This window comes from Spea bombifrons, chromosome 5, assembly GCF_027358695.1.
Source record: "Spea bombifrons isolate aSpeBom1 chromosome 5, aSpeBom1.2.pri, whole genome shotgun sequence".
Classification (NCBI taxonomy): domain Eukaryota; kingdom Metazoa; phylum Chordata; class Amphibia; order Anura; family Pelobatidae; genus Spea; species Spea bombifrons.
Genome location: NC_071091.1, coordinates 11,868,230 through 11,881,589, shown reverse-complemented (window position 1 = coordinate 11,881,589; position 13,360 = coordinate 11,868,230). Strand labels below are relative to the sequence as shown.

Sequence of the window (13,360 nt, the reverse complement as noted above, 5' to 3'; positions counted from 1 at the left end):
GTACCTTGTTTTAATTGGTGTTTGTTAAAAAAAAAAAAATAATCATTCTGACCAAAACACTTGTGATAGGATACCCCGAAGCACTGAAATGCAGACCAGATGTAACAATAGTTATTACCGTCTCAACGTTATACTGATGATTACTCAAAAAATATTTACAAAAGAAAATCTAAATGTTAGACATATAGTTATAAAAAAGGGTACACGTTACACAACATTCCATTAAAGATTTATCGCTGTCTATGGCTATGTACTTCTACGTTTAATATATGTGTTTATATTGTTAACGTTCTTCAGCAGATTGTTAATTAATACCCTTTAGAAGAGTATTGTTCAAATAGAGAGAGGGTAATACTTGTCCACTCTGATGCTATTGCCCATGTTTGTTAGAGTTCCATTCCCTTTGTAAATCACTTTGTTAGAAATGATGGACTGGCACGTTCTTGCTTCCAAGAGCCAATAAAACAACATTATTGGGCAATAACTTGGTTACTTACTCCCAATTACCGAAAAAAAGTATATTTTTTATCTGTGATAGATTTTTGATTGGGAGAGTGGAGGGGAAGAATAAGAGAGGAACTGGTGCCTTTGGCCACCCATGGAATATGTGGGCTGTTTTGTGTTTTCAAGTATATTCTAAATATCTTGCTGACACATATACCGGGGCCCTCCTATTGAGGTTAAACAGGGGCTCAATTTACATTACAAAAGGAGGAACATGTTGGTTGTATGTTCATCTCTCAGTATAAAGCGGAAACAAGGAAAGCAGGAGAAACACTTATCTCAGCCAGGGCTGGTCCTTGGACATGTTCCCCGAGGCAAGAAGCTTCCCACACATGCCCTTATTACTCATTTTAGAATGCAAGTGAAGGCATATGTCTCTTGTACATGTCCCACACAACTTGTGGAGGCTTCTGTTGCACTCCTGTCAATTACCAGAACATCTTCTACAAATTAGGGGCATTTGAGAGACTGCCGTTTCCCTCCTGTTCACCTACCTTATTCCTGGCAATTCAATGTCTTATTGGTAGGTCACACAGCCAACTGCGCATTCAGCATGTAAGGTATAAGGGGACTCTAATTCAGTAGCCTATGGAGAACCCTATGGTTTGGACTTGATTTGATATTCCCAGATTTTTCCCCCTTCTGGCATATATACATCCTAAATTCATAAATACTACACGTTGTTGCAGGATATCCTAAAAATAGAAAAACATTTGATTCTTAGAGTATATGGATCAATTGATCTATTTTCTTAAATGTACAAAATTAGTGCACCAAAATGCACACTTCCCACACATTAAGATCCAACATGAATGCATGCGCTGATTTGCATGCAGTGGAATGTATTGCCTTCCATGTAAAATAGACTTCGATAAAATGAAAACCTTAAAACATTATAAACAAATGGCAAAATACCAAAATAAAGCTTTTCTTGTGTTTTCCTTTGTTATTTTCTTTCCAAAGTAAATAGTTCTGCACACCACAAAAATAAACAAAAAGTAAAAACACATGTCCAGCACGAACCTGGCATACAGTTGAAAATAATTCTACATACAGCTTAAGTAACATTCAGAACAATAAATGTTTTTTGTTTTTTTTTCTCAGTTTTGCCAAAAATATATTACCGGTAATTTTGATTTCAGTAAGATTATTTTTTCTCATTTTGATTTACCTTCTTATATAGAAGGGAAAATGTAGTAGAGTCCCGCCATGCTGGATGTCACCCACAGGTCCTAAGCTAGGGACGGCACAAAACCGAAATATATCAAGGCGCGTAATGCCCTCGAGACTGCCTGACATGTGGCGTGGGTGAAGTGTGACGTTACAGGACTCTGCTGCCTTGTAAAGTTGGCAAAGCTCATCTCAAGATGCCAAAATTCCTCCGCAATATGAATCCAGCGACAAATGCTGTCCAACGGCACAGGAAAAAATGTCAGCAACCAAAAAGCAACTTTTATAACCAAAATGGCATGAGTTAAGAATTTTAGTATAAGAAAGTGAGATGTGCTCTTTTTCGTAAATTTCTAGATTTTTTATTTTTTTATTGAAAGAATATATTAAACAAATAAAAAAAACAATAATATAAAACAGACTCATATTTGACATTTTAATTCCAGATCATTGCAATCTTACATATTGTTTTTATGGATTTTTTCTGTAGGATCACTTCTTTATTCACAGTAAAGATAGAAATAGTCATTTATATATATAACAAAAACAAACATTTCGTTTCAATTTACTATTTGAATTTGGTTATTGTTAGCTTATTAAAATATTATTTAAACAATATGCATGCTCCCCAGACGTATAATTTAAGTAAAAAAAAGTGTTTTTTATGTGTGTCATAAGGTGTATTTTCCTAATTGCTCATTTATGAAGGATATTTATACACTCTAATTGGTTTTAAACTAGGAACAACCATAATTGGCCAACAAAACAGGCCTGATTTGCCCCTATTTACTTCCTCTCACAAAAGTTGCATGAATAACTTGACCTCAACGATGACTTTGTATTCATTTATTTTTCAGCGAGCATTTTCTGAAAAACCTAAGGCATTTTTATATGATTGGTTGACTCTGGACAGAATCATGAGACAGGGTGGTTCATTTGAACTTTTTTTTAGAGGAAAAATGATAAATTTGTGGTCATGTTGTAGATTCCATAAATGCTTAAATCTTAGGCAACTGGCATGACAAAGTTATCATTCTAAGAATGTAAACCATTCATCTTACCATTAAAACAATGCTTCTATCATAGAACAGTAGAATATCATTGCACTTTATCCAATAAAACCTTACATTTATGAGAACTCTATGAAGAAACCCACAGAATAGATAAGTTGGTCCCCTGATCATGAGCGATCTGGTTGATCCTTCCACGCACGCAGTCCAGGGAAATTGATATCTTTGTCTCGTTCTGAACATCAAAGGAAGAGCGAAGGGTAACACTTGTCCATAGGCTCCCTTCAGGCATCTGACCACCAATTTGTTGGGAAATTATTCCTGGTGGGCCTTGCTCGTTTTCCCATTTATTCAGAGTAATCTTAATGACATTGCATGAATGGATTAACTTCAAATTAAAAGAAACACTAGCTGCGCCCCTTTCAGTAAACATGAATGCTTTATGAGCAAGCTGACCAGAGGTAACAAGCTGGATCAATTTATCACTGGATGAATCCTGGCGAAAGTTTAAAACCTTGTTTCTTACCGCGCCTGTAGGTAAACCCGCACTCGATACAGAAGCTGTGATAGCGGTGGAAATGGTGGAAGGGATCCAGATTAGACTCAAGGTGCTCATGCCAGAATTTTCTCCAAAATATCGTACGTTGCACTGTGCTGGAGACTGAATCTCAAAACTTATGACATCCCCGGCACTTACTTTCGCCGCACCCGATGCCGATATGGACGTGTCTCGGTAGTTGACCCCTGATTTAAAGTTCTGTAAAAGTTCCGAGTTTGTGCCATTGCGATTTATATAGGAAACCAGCGAGAAGCCCTCGCGGACACACGTAGGACCCATCGAGTAGAGAGCTTGATGGAACACAAATTTGACAACACCCATTTCCGTGAACTTAATGCTTCTTCCATCATGAGACAAACTTATCATGTATGGATCAGATACAGATATGATTTTAAAAGAAGGTCTATAATTAGTCTGGTAATGCAGTGCAGTTGACATCTGGGCACTCATGGCCACTGCACCCGTGTCATGAGATAACCAAAACAAGCTAAATGGAGTGTTCAAGTCATAAATGTGAAGGTCTTTACTTTGGTTGCAGAACTGGTTGGGGCTCTTTAGAAACACAGATAATGTTTGGCTTGGCTCTACCTCCGCCGCACAGCTGATACTCACACTTTGAAAATATTTTCCTTCTGGCTGTTCGATCCGAGAACCACTGAGCTCGTATCCTTCTTCACTGTTATTTAATTTTAGGGACAGCTGTAGAAAATTCCTGCAGTTGTGCTTTACTGCAAAATTAAGGTCTGCCCACAATAAACCATGCTGCTTGAATATTATTTTGTTCTCTTCTGGTGACAAAACTTCGCACTGTAACTTCTCTTTGATCTTTAAACTTAACCCAGGATACACTTGTGAGTTCGCCATCTTCGGGGAGGGCAGGGAAAGGCTAGCGGACCATGATTCCGTTAGCTTAGTTTCGCTGGCTGTCGTGCATACAGTGTCACTATCCGCAGTGCACTCAAAAGCAACAACTCCTTCTTCGCACTCAGAGCAAGCTTGGCATTCCTGTAGCTCCTTATTGAAAAAATACTGAGCGCCACAAAGCCCCAGTGCTGCATCCTTCTCAGCAACTCCGAGACATCTAAATCCGCCTGGTGAAAAAAAGAAACAGCTTAATACTCAATAGACAATAATTACATAATTAAAGAATGTTTTGCATTGTCCGTGATTGGGTAAACTATGCAAAATCCACTTTACTGAACGTATAGACCCCTGGCAAAGCCACTGAATGCAGTTGATGGGTCTAAAACATCTATGGTCAGATGTCCAAATGCATCTATATACTTGTGTCAAGCACATAATAACTGGATTTCATTAAATTTGGGCTCATATGTTTTTTTTTGTTTTCTTGGACAATCACCTGCTACCCAACAAGGTCTACAATATACTAAGTTGAACTAACCTACCTATATAACATTTTGGAATAGCAATTACGTCGAATTGTTTATAGAACGTTCTGATTGACTTTTCAAAGTTGACTTCACTCACACAATTCCAACGAACTTCTAAATGAATTTAGAACATGTACATTTTCCTTTTTTGTTTTTGAAGGGCTAGATACTCCCTGTACATTTATCAAAAGTTATTATACCCAATAATATACAACTGTAGTAAAAAAAATAATTTCTGACTAATTACAAAAGAGAAATTCTGAAAACCAATTAAAACACAAAATAGGGTGACTTATTTAAATTTAATTTAGTTTTAAATGAACCTAAGTAATGTACATTTTATAAACTATCTGAGCTCTAAAATTATTTTAAATGTTCATCAACTAAGTACACATTGGTGCATATCCAGTATCCACATATAGTAGAAATCATACCTGGAGTATTTAAACACTTGATCCTCTCACCACAAATACTGGGCGAATCCATACATTCATCACGATCCTTTAAAAAGAGCACATTGATCCATTTAAAGTGATTGTTCCATTCATATAAAAAGTGCAAGCCTTTTTCTCGGCTGTATTCCTGTCCAGGTTCTGAAAAGTTACCACAATTTAAGAAAGGCTCTAATTGCCTCAGGGCCCCAGCATTCTGACTGGTCAAGGAAAAAGGTACTCGGCTTTCCCCCTCATATCACGCATTATGTTTTATACAGCGTGCAGCCACAGGTATCCAGCTAGCGGCCGCACACACGGCAAGACCCAATCTCTCTCTAGAGTGGCCCTATTGGTAATCATGCAGCCCTATCAGCCGCTGGCCCAGCATGAATTTGCCCCGTGTGCCAGATGGCCAACCTGAGCCTCTCGGTGGTATGTTTTAAATTTCACCTCTGCTCTAAGATATTTGTGAAACTAAGAAACGGTGCTGTTGTAAATAAACACTAGTGAAAGTCTTTGCAAGGAGTGTCTAGGAAATGTTCTACAACGTCCTACATAATAAGACAGGGAGAGATGTAATCAAAGAAAATGTGCATGGTTGTTGTGGCAATCCTTTACTGTGCGGCAGAGCTGGACAATATAAATCACAACAATATATAATAAATAATGCATAAACTAACAATAATAATAATACTAGTGACAGGTAAGAGTTTACTTCAAAGGAGAAATGTTAGAACAAGCGGTCATAGCCTAAAACAAGAGGGCCAGGAGCAAACTCAATAGGTAATGTAAGGAAAGTAGAACAGCCTTCTGCAAGATCTGGTAGAGACTAAAGCAATGAAGGAACAGGCATGGGATAGGCATGGAGCTATCCTGAATCTTAGAAGAGACCAAGGCCTTTACATCAGGAAAAAACTAAAAGACTAGATGGCCAAATGGTTCTTATCTGCCATCAAATTCTTATAAAAATGGAGTTAGAAAATGAGGCTTTCTTCCCCACCTGGTTACTTCTACTGAAAGTAGCAAGTGTACTAAAACAGACAATGGGAGGAGCAACAGCCAATCACAGTTCTCCATACAATAAGCTGCCATTATTTACAATGCTTACCAGGCTTAATAAAATACCATCAAATATTCGACCTACCTGGCAAATCCGGTCAACATTTTCAGAGCAGTCAGACAGCTGAAAAAACCCAGGAGGACATAGAGTGCATTTTTCACACTGAGGAGGTGTCTTCTGAAAACTACAAAATTCATCACTTTCACAGTGACCACAATCCAGGACAGGTCCTCCCACATCGATCACTTTTGTATCCACATCCACTTTGTGCACAGAATAGGTTTTCTGGAGATGATTCCTAACTTGGTTCTGCATTCCTTGAAGATGGGCTTCAAAATAGTGCTGAATGTCTTCCTGTAGACTCTGGAAAGACATCTGTTTCACCGTATCGAACAGGATGCTGTATTGGACTTTAATCATATCCATTTGCTCGTACATTTTCCGCTGCTGCTCGATAATTTCTCTCTGTTGACTAACGAGTAGGTTTTGTTGCTCAGACAGTTTTTGTTGCAGTTCCGTGATTGTCTTCTGTTGATTTTTTAGTGATTCCACAAATTTCTCTTGGCCTTTTGCAAGTTGCAGTTGAAGAATCAGTGCGTCTTCTGACGGGACTTCATTTTCTCCTAAAATACAGATGGAAATAGTGTGAGGACAGTACGAGAATCATTGGGTTTTAATAACATAACTTTTCTTTTGTCTGATTGTGTCATTACAGCTCAATGGCTTAAAAAGTCAAATCAAACGTGTCCTCATTCATTAAATGTTTTGCTTCTACTTCACGACTTGTCAATGCCCACCCTTAACTATAATTCAATGAAGACTTTCAGGATTTCCACATATAAACACAGGTGGTTAATTCATTAGCTCCAGACTCAACATTAGAATTGGGAAAATATCCAAGTTGCTATTGAGCCTCCTGATTAACATTCATGGATCTTTATTACCAAAAGCAGAATCCCACCCAATGAGGTTTCAATAATCTACCTGTATATTAATGTATTGGAATGGAAAAGGATGAAATCAACATGTTTGCATGTGAAAAGTATAGCTGTTTAGAAACCAAATAAAAACCCAAGATATAGCAGTACTTTTTTAGTACTGCCAAAAAAAACCCAAATATTTACAATAAATAACTGAAAATGCTGTTGACTACATCACAGCGAAGGGCCTAATACACCATTAACATTTTTGGTCTATTTAGTAAAGAAGCTGTTTTGACACAAAAAAATGGTTCACTGATTGATTTGCCAAGAGGATGTCTATTAGTTTAAAGTTTAAATGTCAAAACTAAGTCGGATCCTTACAACAAAAACATTTCATATCCCGGAATATAATATATAGATGGTGAATGACGCGTTTATTCCTGTCTGTTGTCATATCAGGGCAAAAGGGAATAATTAAACAAGCAGTCACTTAATACTTCACATTTTGTAAACCCTCAGGGGAAGCATCTTGATACATTGAAAAATAACCTTTGAACTCATGTTGCTTTCTCTGACTGATCACGATAATGTATACCGAAGCAGAAAGCAGCCACTCAAAAACAAAAAAAAACACTCCACAACAAAAAATGAGCTCAAATAAAAAGAAGCCCACTAAAAGGTACTTATTTGAATACTCGATCAAACGTTAATTGAAACTGACATTTTATTTAAAATACCCAAGGCTGAATTCTAAGACGGTCAGATCAAGTTAGGAGTGGATTAGACCCAAGCCTACGAGCTCATTTAACCTATAGAAACAATGACGAAAAATCAGTAAATTTAAAAATCTTTACATTACATAGTTACATAGTTATATAGACTGAAAAAAGACTTGCGTCCATCAAGTTCAGCCTTTCCTATATCTGTTAATTTGTTGCTGTTGATCCAAAAGAAGGCAAAAAACCCCATGCTGAAAGGCCGGTCTTTGACCAGATGGCACCATTTTTAAAAATATTCTTAAACGCCCCATATATTTTCCATCCTAAATAGCATTTCTACTATGTCTATAGACATCTGTACACAATTACTGTGTGCTGACTTAATTTAATTCATTAACCTCAATTTGTTCTTTCCCTTGGCGTTTTTTCTAACTATTAAACTTGTGCACATGGACCAAAAAACAACTAGTTTTTGGGCCATACTTTTCTGGACAACAAATTTTCTTTCCTTCCTTATCAGCTCGGACGAAATCCAGAGGGCTTTTCCATTTAGAAAGAAGACAGAAGAGGAGCTGCAGAGAAGGCGACGGGGAGATGGAAGTGATTGGCGGAGAAGGCAGGGAGATGTTAAGAGAGAGCAGGAGAGAGTGTGAGAGTTTGAGTGAGAGAATGAGAACAAAAAAAAACAATGAAATGCAAACAAAAATGCGGGGCACTCTGCTACTTTTTCGTTTGGTTGGTTGGGGGTCCCTCCTCCTTTACGAATTAACGTAATTGGCAAATTTTAGTAAAATTTAAATTCATAATGCACAAGTCTACTTACCATAATTGTGACATTAAGGGCTGTGGAACCTTGGGATACACTCATACTCAGCAAACATTCTGAGCTCTTAGAAGGGGCAGCAAGGGAAGTAAGAGAGGGGCAGGGAGATTCCAGAAAGGTAGATCTGCCCTTAATAAAGTGTCCTAAGTCCTGCCATTAAGACCTGTCTCTCTTAGAAGAACAAGCACCTGACTGCGCCTCCCCAAATTCAGGCACCCCGCGCAGCTGCCTGGTGCTAAGAGTACTTTAGATTGATATAAACAATATATCCTCATAAATAATGGACTACAATAAGTTATACTTTCTCTGTGGGTTTCCTTTGAGTTTATTTTTGTTTCCCCATCTCTGTCATTGCTCACGCATTTAAAATTACTTCTTTCACGTCTTCTGTTAATATAACGAGGATTATTTTTTTAAATATCTCACCATTTCTCCCTCTAAACAATGGAATGATTAGTTGACATCTATGGAAAATTCCAACTGGGCGTGCTGTACGTGTTCATGATTCATGGCTTTACAGAACGTCATTGATGCCAGTTCCTAGAAAGCATTATATCACTTAACTGCTTCAAGAGGTTGACTTCCTGCATGGGTGGCCTGAGAAAAAGGCTCCCATGATTCTACAAGCTGGATTAAGTTAAGATATGTTGTCAAAAATTAGTTCAGAGCTGTAGTTCAACAACACCTTTGGCTTCCATCCCTAGCTTCCTCCACGCCACTGCTCTCTCTGCCGAGCGCCTGGGTATGATGTCATATCCCAGCGCAACACATATATCACATGGTAGAGGCTAATACAATGAGAGAATGTCAACATGCATTGGATAGGCGTATGGCTATTCTAAATGAAAGACAAGTAAATGAGTCAGTTACAAGGGAGATCTCTAATCGCCCATTTATTAAGCGATGCACTGCGGAGCCTGATTGTCAACTAGGTTCAGACCTATTTTTAAAAGGACACCCCAGCCACATATCCTTTTACTGCAGAGTGTTTTTTTAATGAAGATGTTTTTCCCCCTTGCATTTGCATGGAGGGATTTGTCAGAAGATGTAGGAGTTGAAAGCGGTGTGAGTTGTAGATTCCTGAAAGTACCTTCAATTAGTATTATTTTAAAGTAAATAATGCATTCCTCATTAGTGGCCTGTAAGGCACAGTGGAGTGTCCCATTAATTCTAATATTGAATTTTTCTATAACAAAGTATAGTGTCTAGCAGGGTAATATGTCACTGGCTCACACAGGGTGCTACTGGGTTCATTCACGGTCACAATTTATTGGCGGCACTCCTGATTGCCCCTACACACACAGTATTAACCCTATGCCTATAGACACACTATATGCAGCTGAGCATTTTATATATATATTTATATATATATTTGTTAACTAGTTAGTTCCCACCATGATACAATAAACTTAATTATACAGAAAGCAAGAAATGCAACATATGTTCAGTGGGTTACTTTCTTTTAAACGCGCTGTTTCACATATTCGGCAAAATGTTGCTTGTTTCTTGTTTTACTACATGCTGCAAACATTCCAAATCTATCACAGAATTTTTTTTTTTATCATTTTGTTTGGCTCACATTTTTTGCTGGGAATGCTTAACTGCCATGTGACACAAAGGTAGTCACTGATAGGTTGTTGCCATAGAAAACATCTTAACTTCTAGGTGTTTTGTGTGATTAAACCTTTAGAGGAAATAATAAAATGACATATGCTAATGGTTTATTTCTTAGCATTCTGCAAGATGCAATCAGTGTTTTGTCTTAGCGGCATAGCATCTTTAAATACAGTAAAGCTCTGTATGAGAGGCACTTTAAAACATCAGCATAGCTGTTTAAACATCTTATATAATAACACCACCTATGACAAGTAGTAGCAGCTAATACAAAGGCTAAAATAACCTTAATACATAAATATCTCATTCTATGTATCTGCGCCTCCCCTGGTAAACAGATTGTAAGCCATTCATGCGGGTCTGAGATAGATGTAATCAATAAATGAAATATTTCTTTGCCATATGATCAATAACCATTTAGCTACATGAAATGCGTTGGATATGCCAACACTATGCAAAGAAGATACCGTATTTGCTCGATTATAAGACGACCCTGATTATAAGACTACCCCCCAAAATCTGAATATTAACTTAGGAAAAAAAGAAAAAGCCTGAATATAAGACGACCCCAAAGGAAAAAAGTTTTACCAGTAAATGTTAATTCATGTAAACTATTTTTTTTAATAAAAGCTATGATTGAGAAAAAGATTTTTTTTGTTTTTATTTCTTGTATTTTCCAACCTGTCCCCCAGTTACGCACATCTGCCCCCAGGCTTGCCACTCCAATATGGCACTGTGGCCCATGATATGCCTTTTAACCCTCTATATGCCACTGTGCCCCATGGTATGCCTTTTGACCCCCTATGTGCCACTCTGCCTCCAGAAATGCCTTATACCCCTATATCCCATTCTGGCATTTAGGGGGTTAAAATGCATATTATGGGGCAGAGTGGCATATAGGGAGGTATAAGGCATTTCAGGAGGCAGAGTGACATTATGGGAGTTAAAAGGCATTATATAGAGCACTCTGCCTCCAGAAATGCCTTATACCCCTATATGCCACTCTGCCATTTAGGGGGTTAAAAGGCATATTATGGGGCAGAGTGGCATATAGGGAGGTATAAGGCATTTCAGGAGGCAGAGTGCGCTATTAAATCCCCCCTTAACGCCACTCCAGAAATGCCCTATGCCCCCATTTAACACACACACACACCCTATACCCCCATTTAACTAACTAACACACACACACACACACACACTCTCTCTCTCTCTCTCCCCCCCTCTCTCACCCCCCTTCCCCCGCTTTCCCCCCTCTCTTACCGGTGCTTCCAGCCGGGGCAGCGGGTTGACGTCGCCTTCTGCTGCAGCCGGAAGGATGTGTGGCTAGCAGCGGGGGTTTGTATGCGTCCGTCGCGTATACTTTCCCCGGCTGTCAGAGATCAAAGGAACTCTAATCTCTGACAGTCGGGGAAGGTCTATGCGACGGACGCAGACAACCCCCGCTGCTAGCCACACCTCCTTCCGGCTGCAGCGGACGTTGTCTACGCGGATCGCGTAGACGTCAACCCGCTGCCCCGGCAACGCAGTAGGAAGCAAGGAAGCACCGGTAAGTGTGTGTATGATGGGGGGGGGGTGAGACAGGAGGATCCAGGTCCCCTGCAGCAGTGCGGGGGATCTGGATCTTAGTCTCCTAATCAGACCTCTATTTGAGGTCTGATTAGAAGACGACCCCGATTAGAAGACGAGGGGTATTTTTCAGAGCATTTGCTCTGAAAAAAACCTCGTCTTATAATCGAGCAAATACGGTATATCCAAGACACACAGTGTCATCTGCTTACCTGGCTTGATATCACATGTGAGTTGGACCCCCAGTGGGGCACCTCCTAGTTCAGAGGTTGAGTATTGAAGGTCAGGAGCTTCTCCAATGAACTGAGCTGCCCTGTCTGTTAAACGCACTAAACCTTGGTTGTCTTTTTGTCCCTCCACTAGGGGGCAGCCTTCCCCAGTGCATGGTACCCGGGACCTAGACTTGAGACGGATCCTCAAGGGCAGTTTGCACTCTATTCCTTTGCATTCTTTGGTGCTGTTGCTGCTCATTTGTTGCTGGGCCAACCCCCATGTTTCAGTTACCCCAGCATGGTCTTCAGTGGTGGAGGCAATAGGTTGCTGTGGACCTCTTCCAGGCTGCAGGTTTCCACCACTGCTGGGCATCTGAGGCTGAGACCTAGAAGCCCTGTTTGTTTTGGCTGAACACCTGGTCCCCACACATGCTCTCTGCTGTTCCCCCTCTGGCAGGGTAGTAATACATGAAGGACCCCCTAGGCATCTCTCTGCAGGAATCTTGCTGCAAAGTATCAGGAAAAGAAGACCTCTAAGCCATGCACAGGATTCACATCTTAGCAAAACCATCTGCAAAACAGAAATAGCCAGACATAATAAGTAATGGTCTACGGGGTGGTACACCTTCACCTGCCTACGCCATACATAAACAATGAACAAATAATAAAAAGAACTGTAGTATAAACAATTAAGTCAGACATTAGTAACATAGTATTCCTCTAATCACAGCTCTGTATTATATGTTTTTTTCACATTGTACACAATACAAACAAAGTACAATCTTACTAACAAATGAAATAAAACACAAAAAGTATTTATAAAGCTAAACCCAATGACCCTTTTTCCTTAAGAATAAAAAAATATTGCAAGAAGTGCTATTGTTGGGAGTACCTTAAAGACGTGCTGAGTCAAGTCGCCTGTGCTGTTACCTATCCTTAATGACTAGTCTTCAGTTCAGGGCTCTCAGGCTATCCCAAGAAACTGACCTCCACAGAAAAGCTGAAAGCCGGAGAATGTAGAGTATAACATTCCACAGACTTCATTAGCTTCGAATTTCTTAGACCACCCCTTAACCCCCTGCTCGCCAGCTAACTTACCTTACAACATAAGATTTAAGGTTTTCTTAGAAATCCCGATCAAGAACAGAAGAAGGCACGTTGCTCGCATTTATAACTTTATTATATACTTAATGTTTGCAGTCTGAAGTTTGCGAGTGTGTGAGAATTAAGCTAAAGGTTGAATGCAGTGTGCGAAAGAGATGCCCCATGCTGTCTGCGAGTGAATGGCGGAGAATAAGGCTGAATGTTAGTGGCTAGCTAATCCAAATCCCAGTTTTAGACTAATTATCGTAGCCAAGAGGAATGCTTTTAACTT

General features: G+C 39.3%; 1 protein-coding gene across 1 annotated transcript; it reads right to left on the bottom strand.

The window, feature by feature from the left end:
• Positions 1 to 2,376: 2,376 nt before the first annotated feature.
• LOC128497059 (uncharacterized) lies at positions 2,377 to 12,986 on the bottom strand. Its single transcript, XM_053466928.1, has 5 exons — positions 12,878 to 12,986; positions 11,986 to 12,556; positions 6,213 to 6,751; positions 5,069 to 5,135; positions 2,377 to 4,334 (listed from the first exon to the last, which is right to left on the bottom strand). The coding sequence occupies exons 2-5, from the start codon at positions 12,554 to 12,556 to the stop codon at positions 2,815 to 2,817; spliced, it is 2,697 nt and encodes an 898-aa protein (XP_053322903.1). The 5' UTR covers positions 12,878 to 12,986; the 3' UTR covers positions 2,377 to 2,814.
• Positions 12,987 to 13,360: the final 374 nt, after the last annotated feature.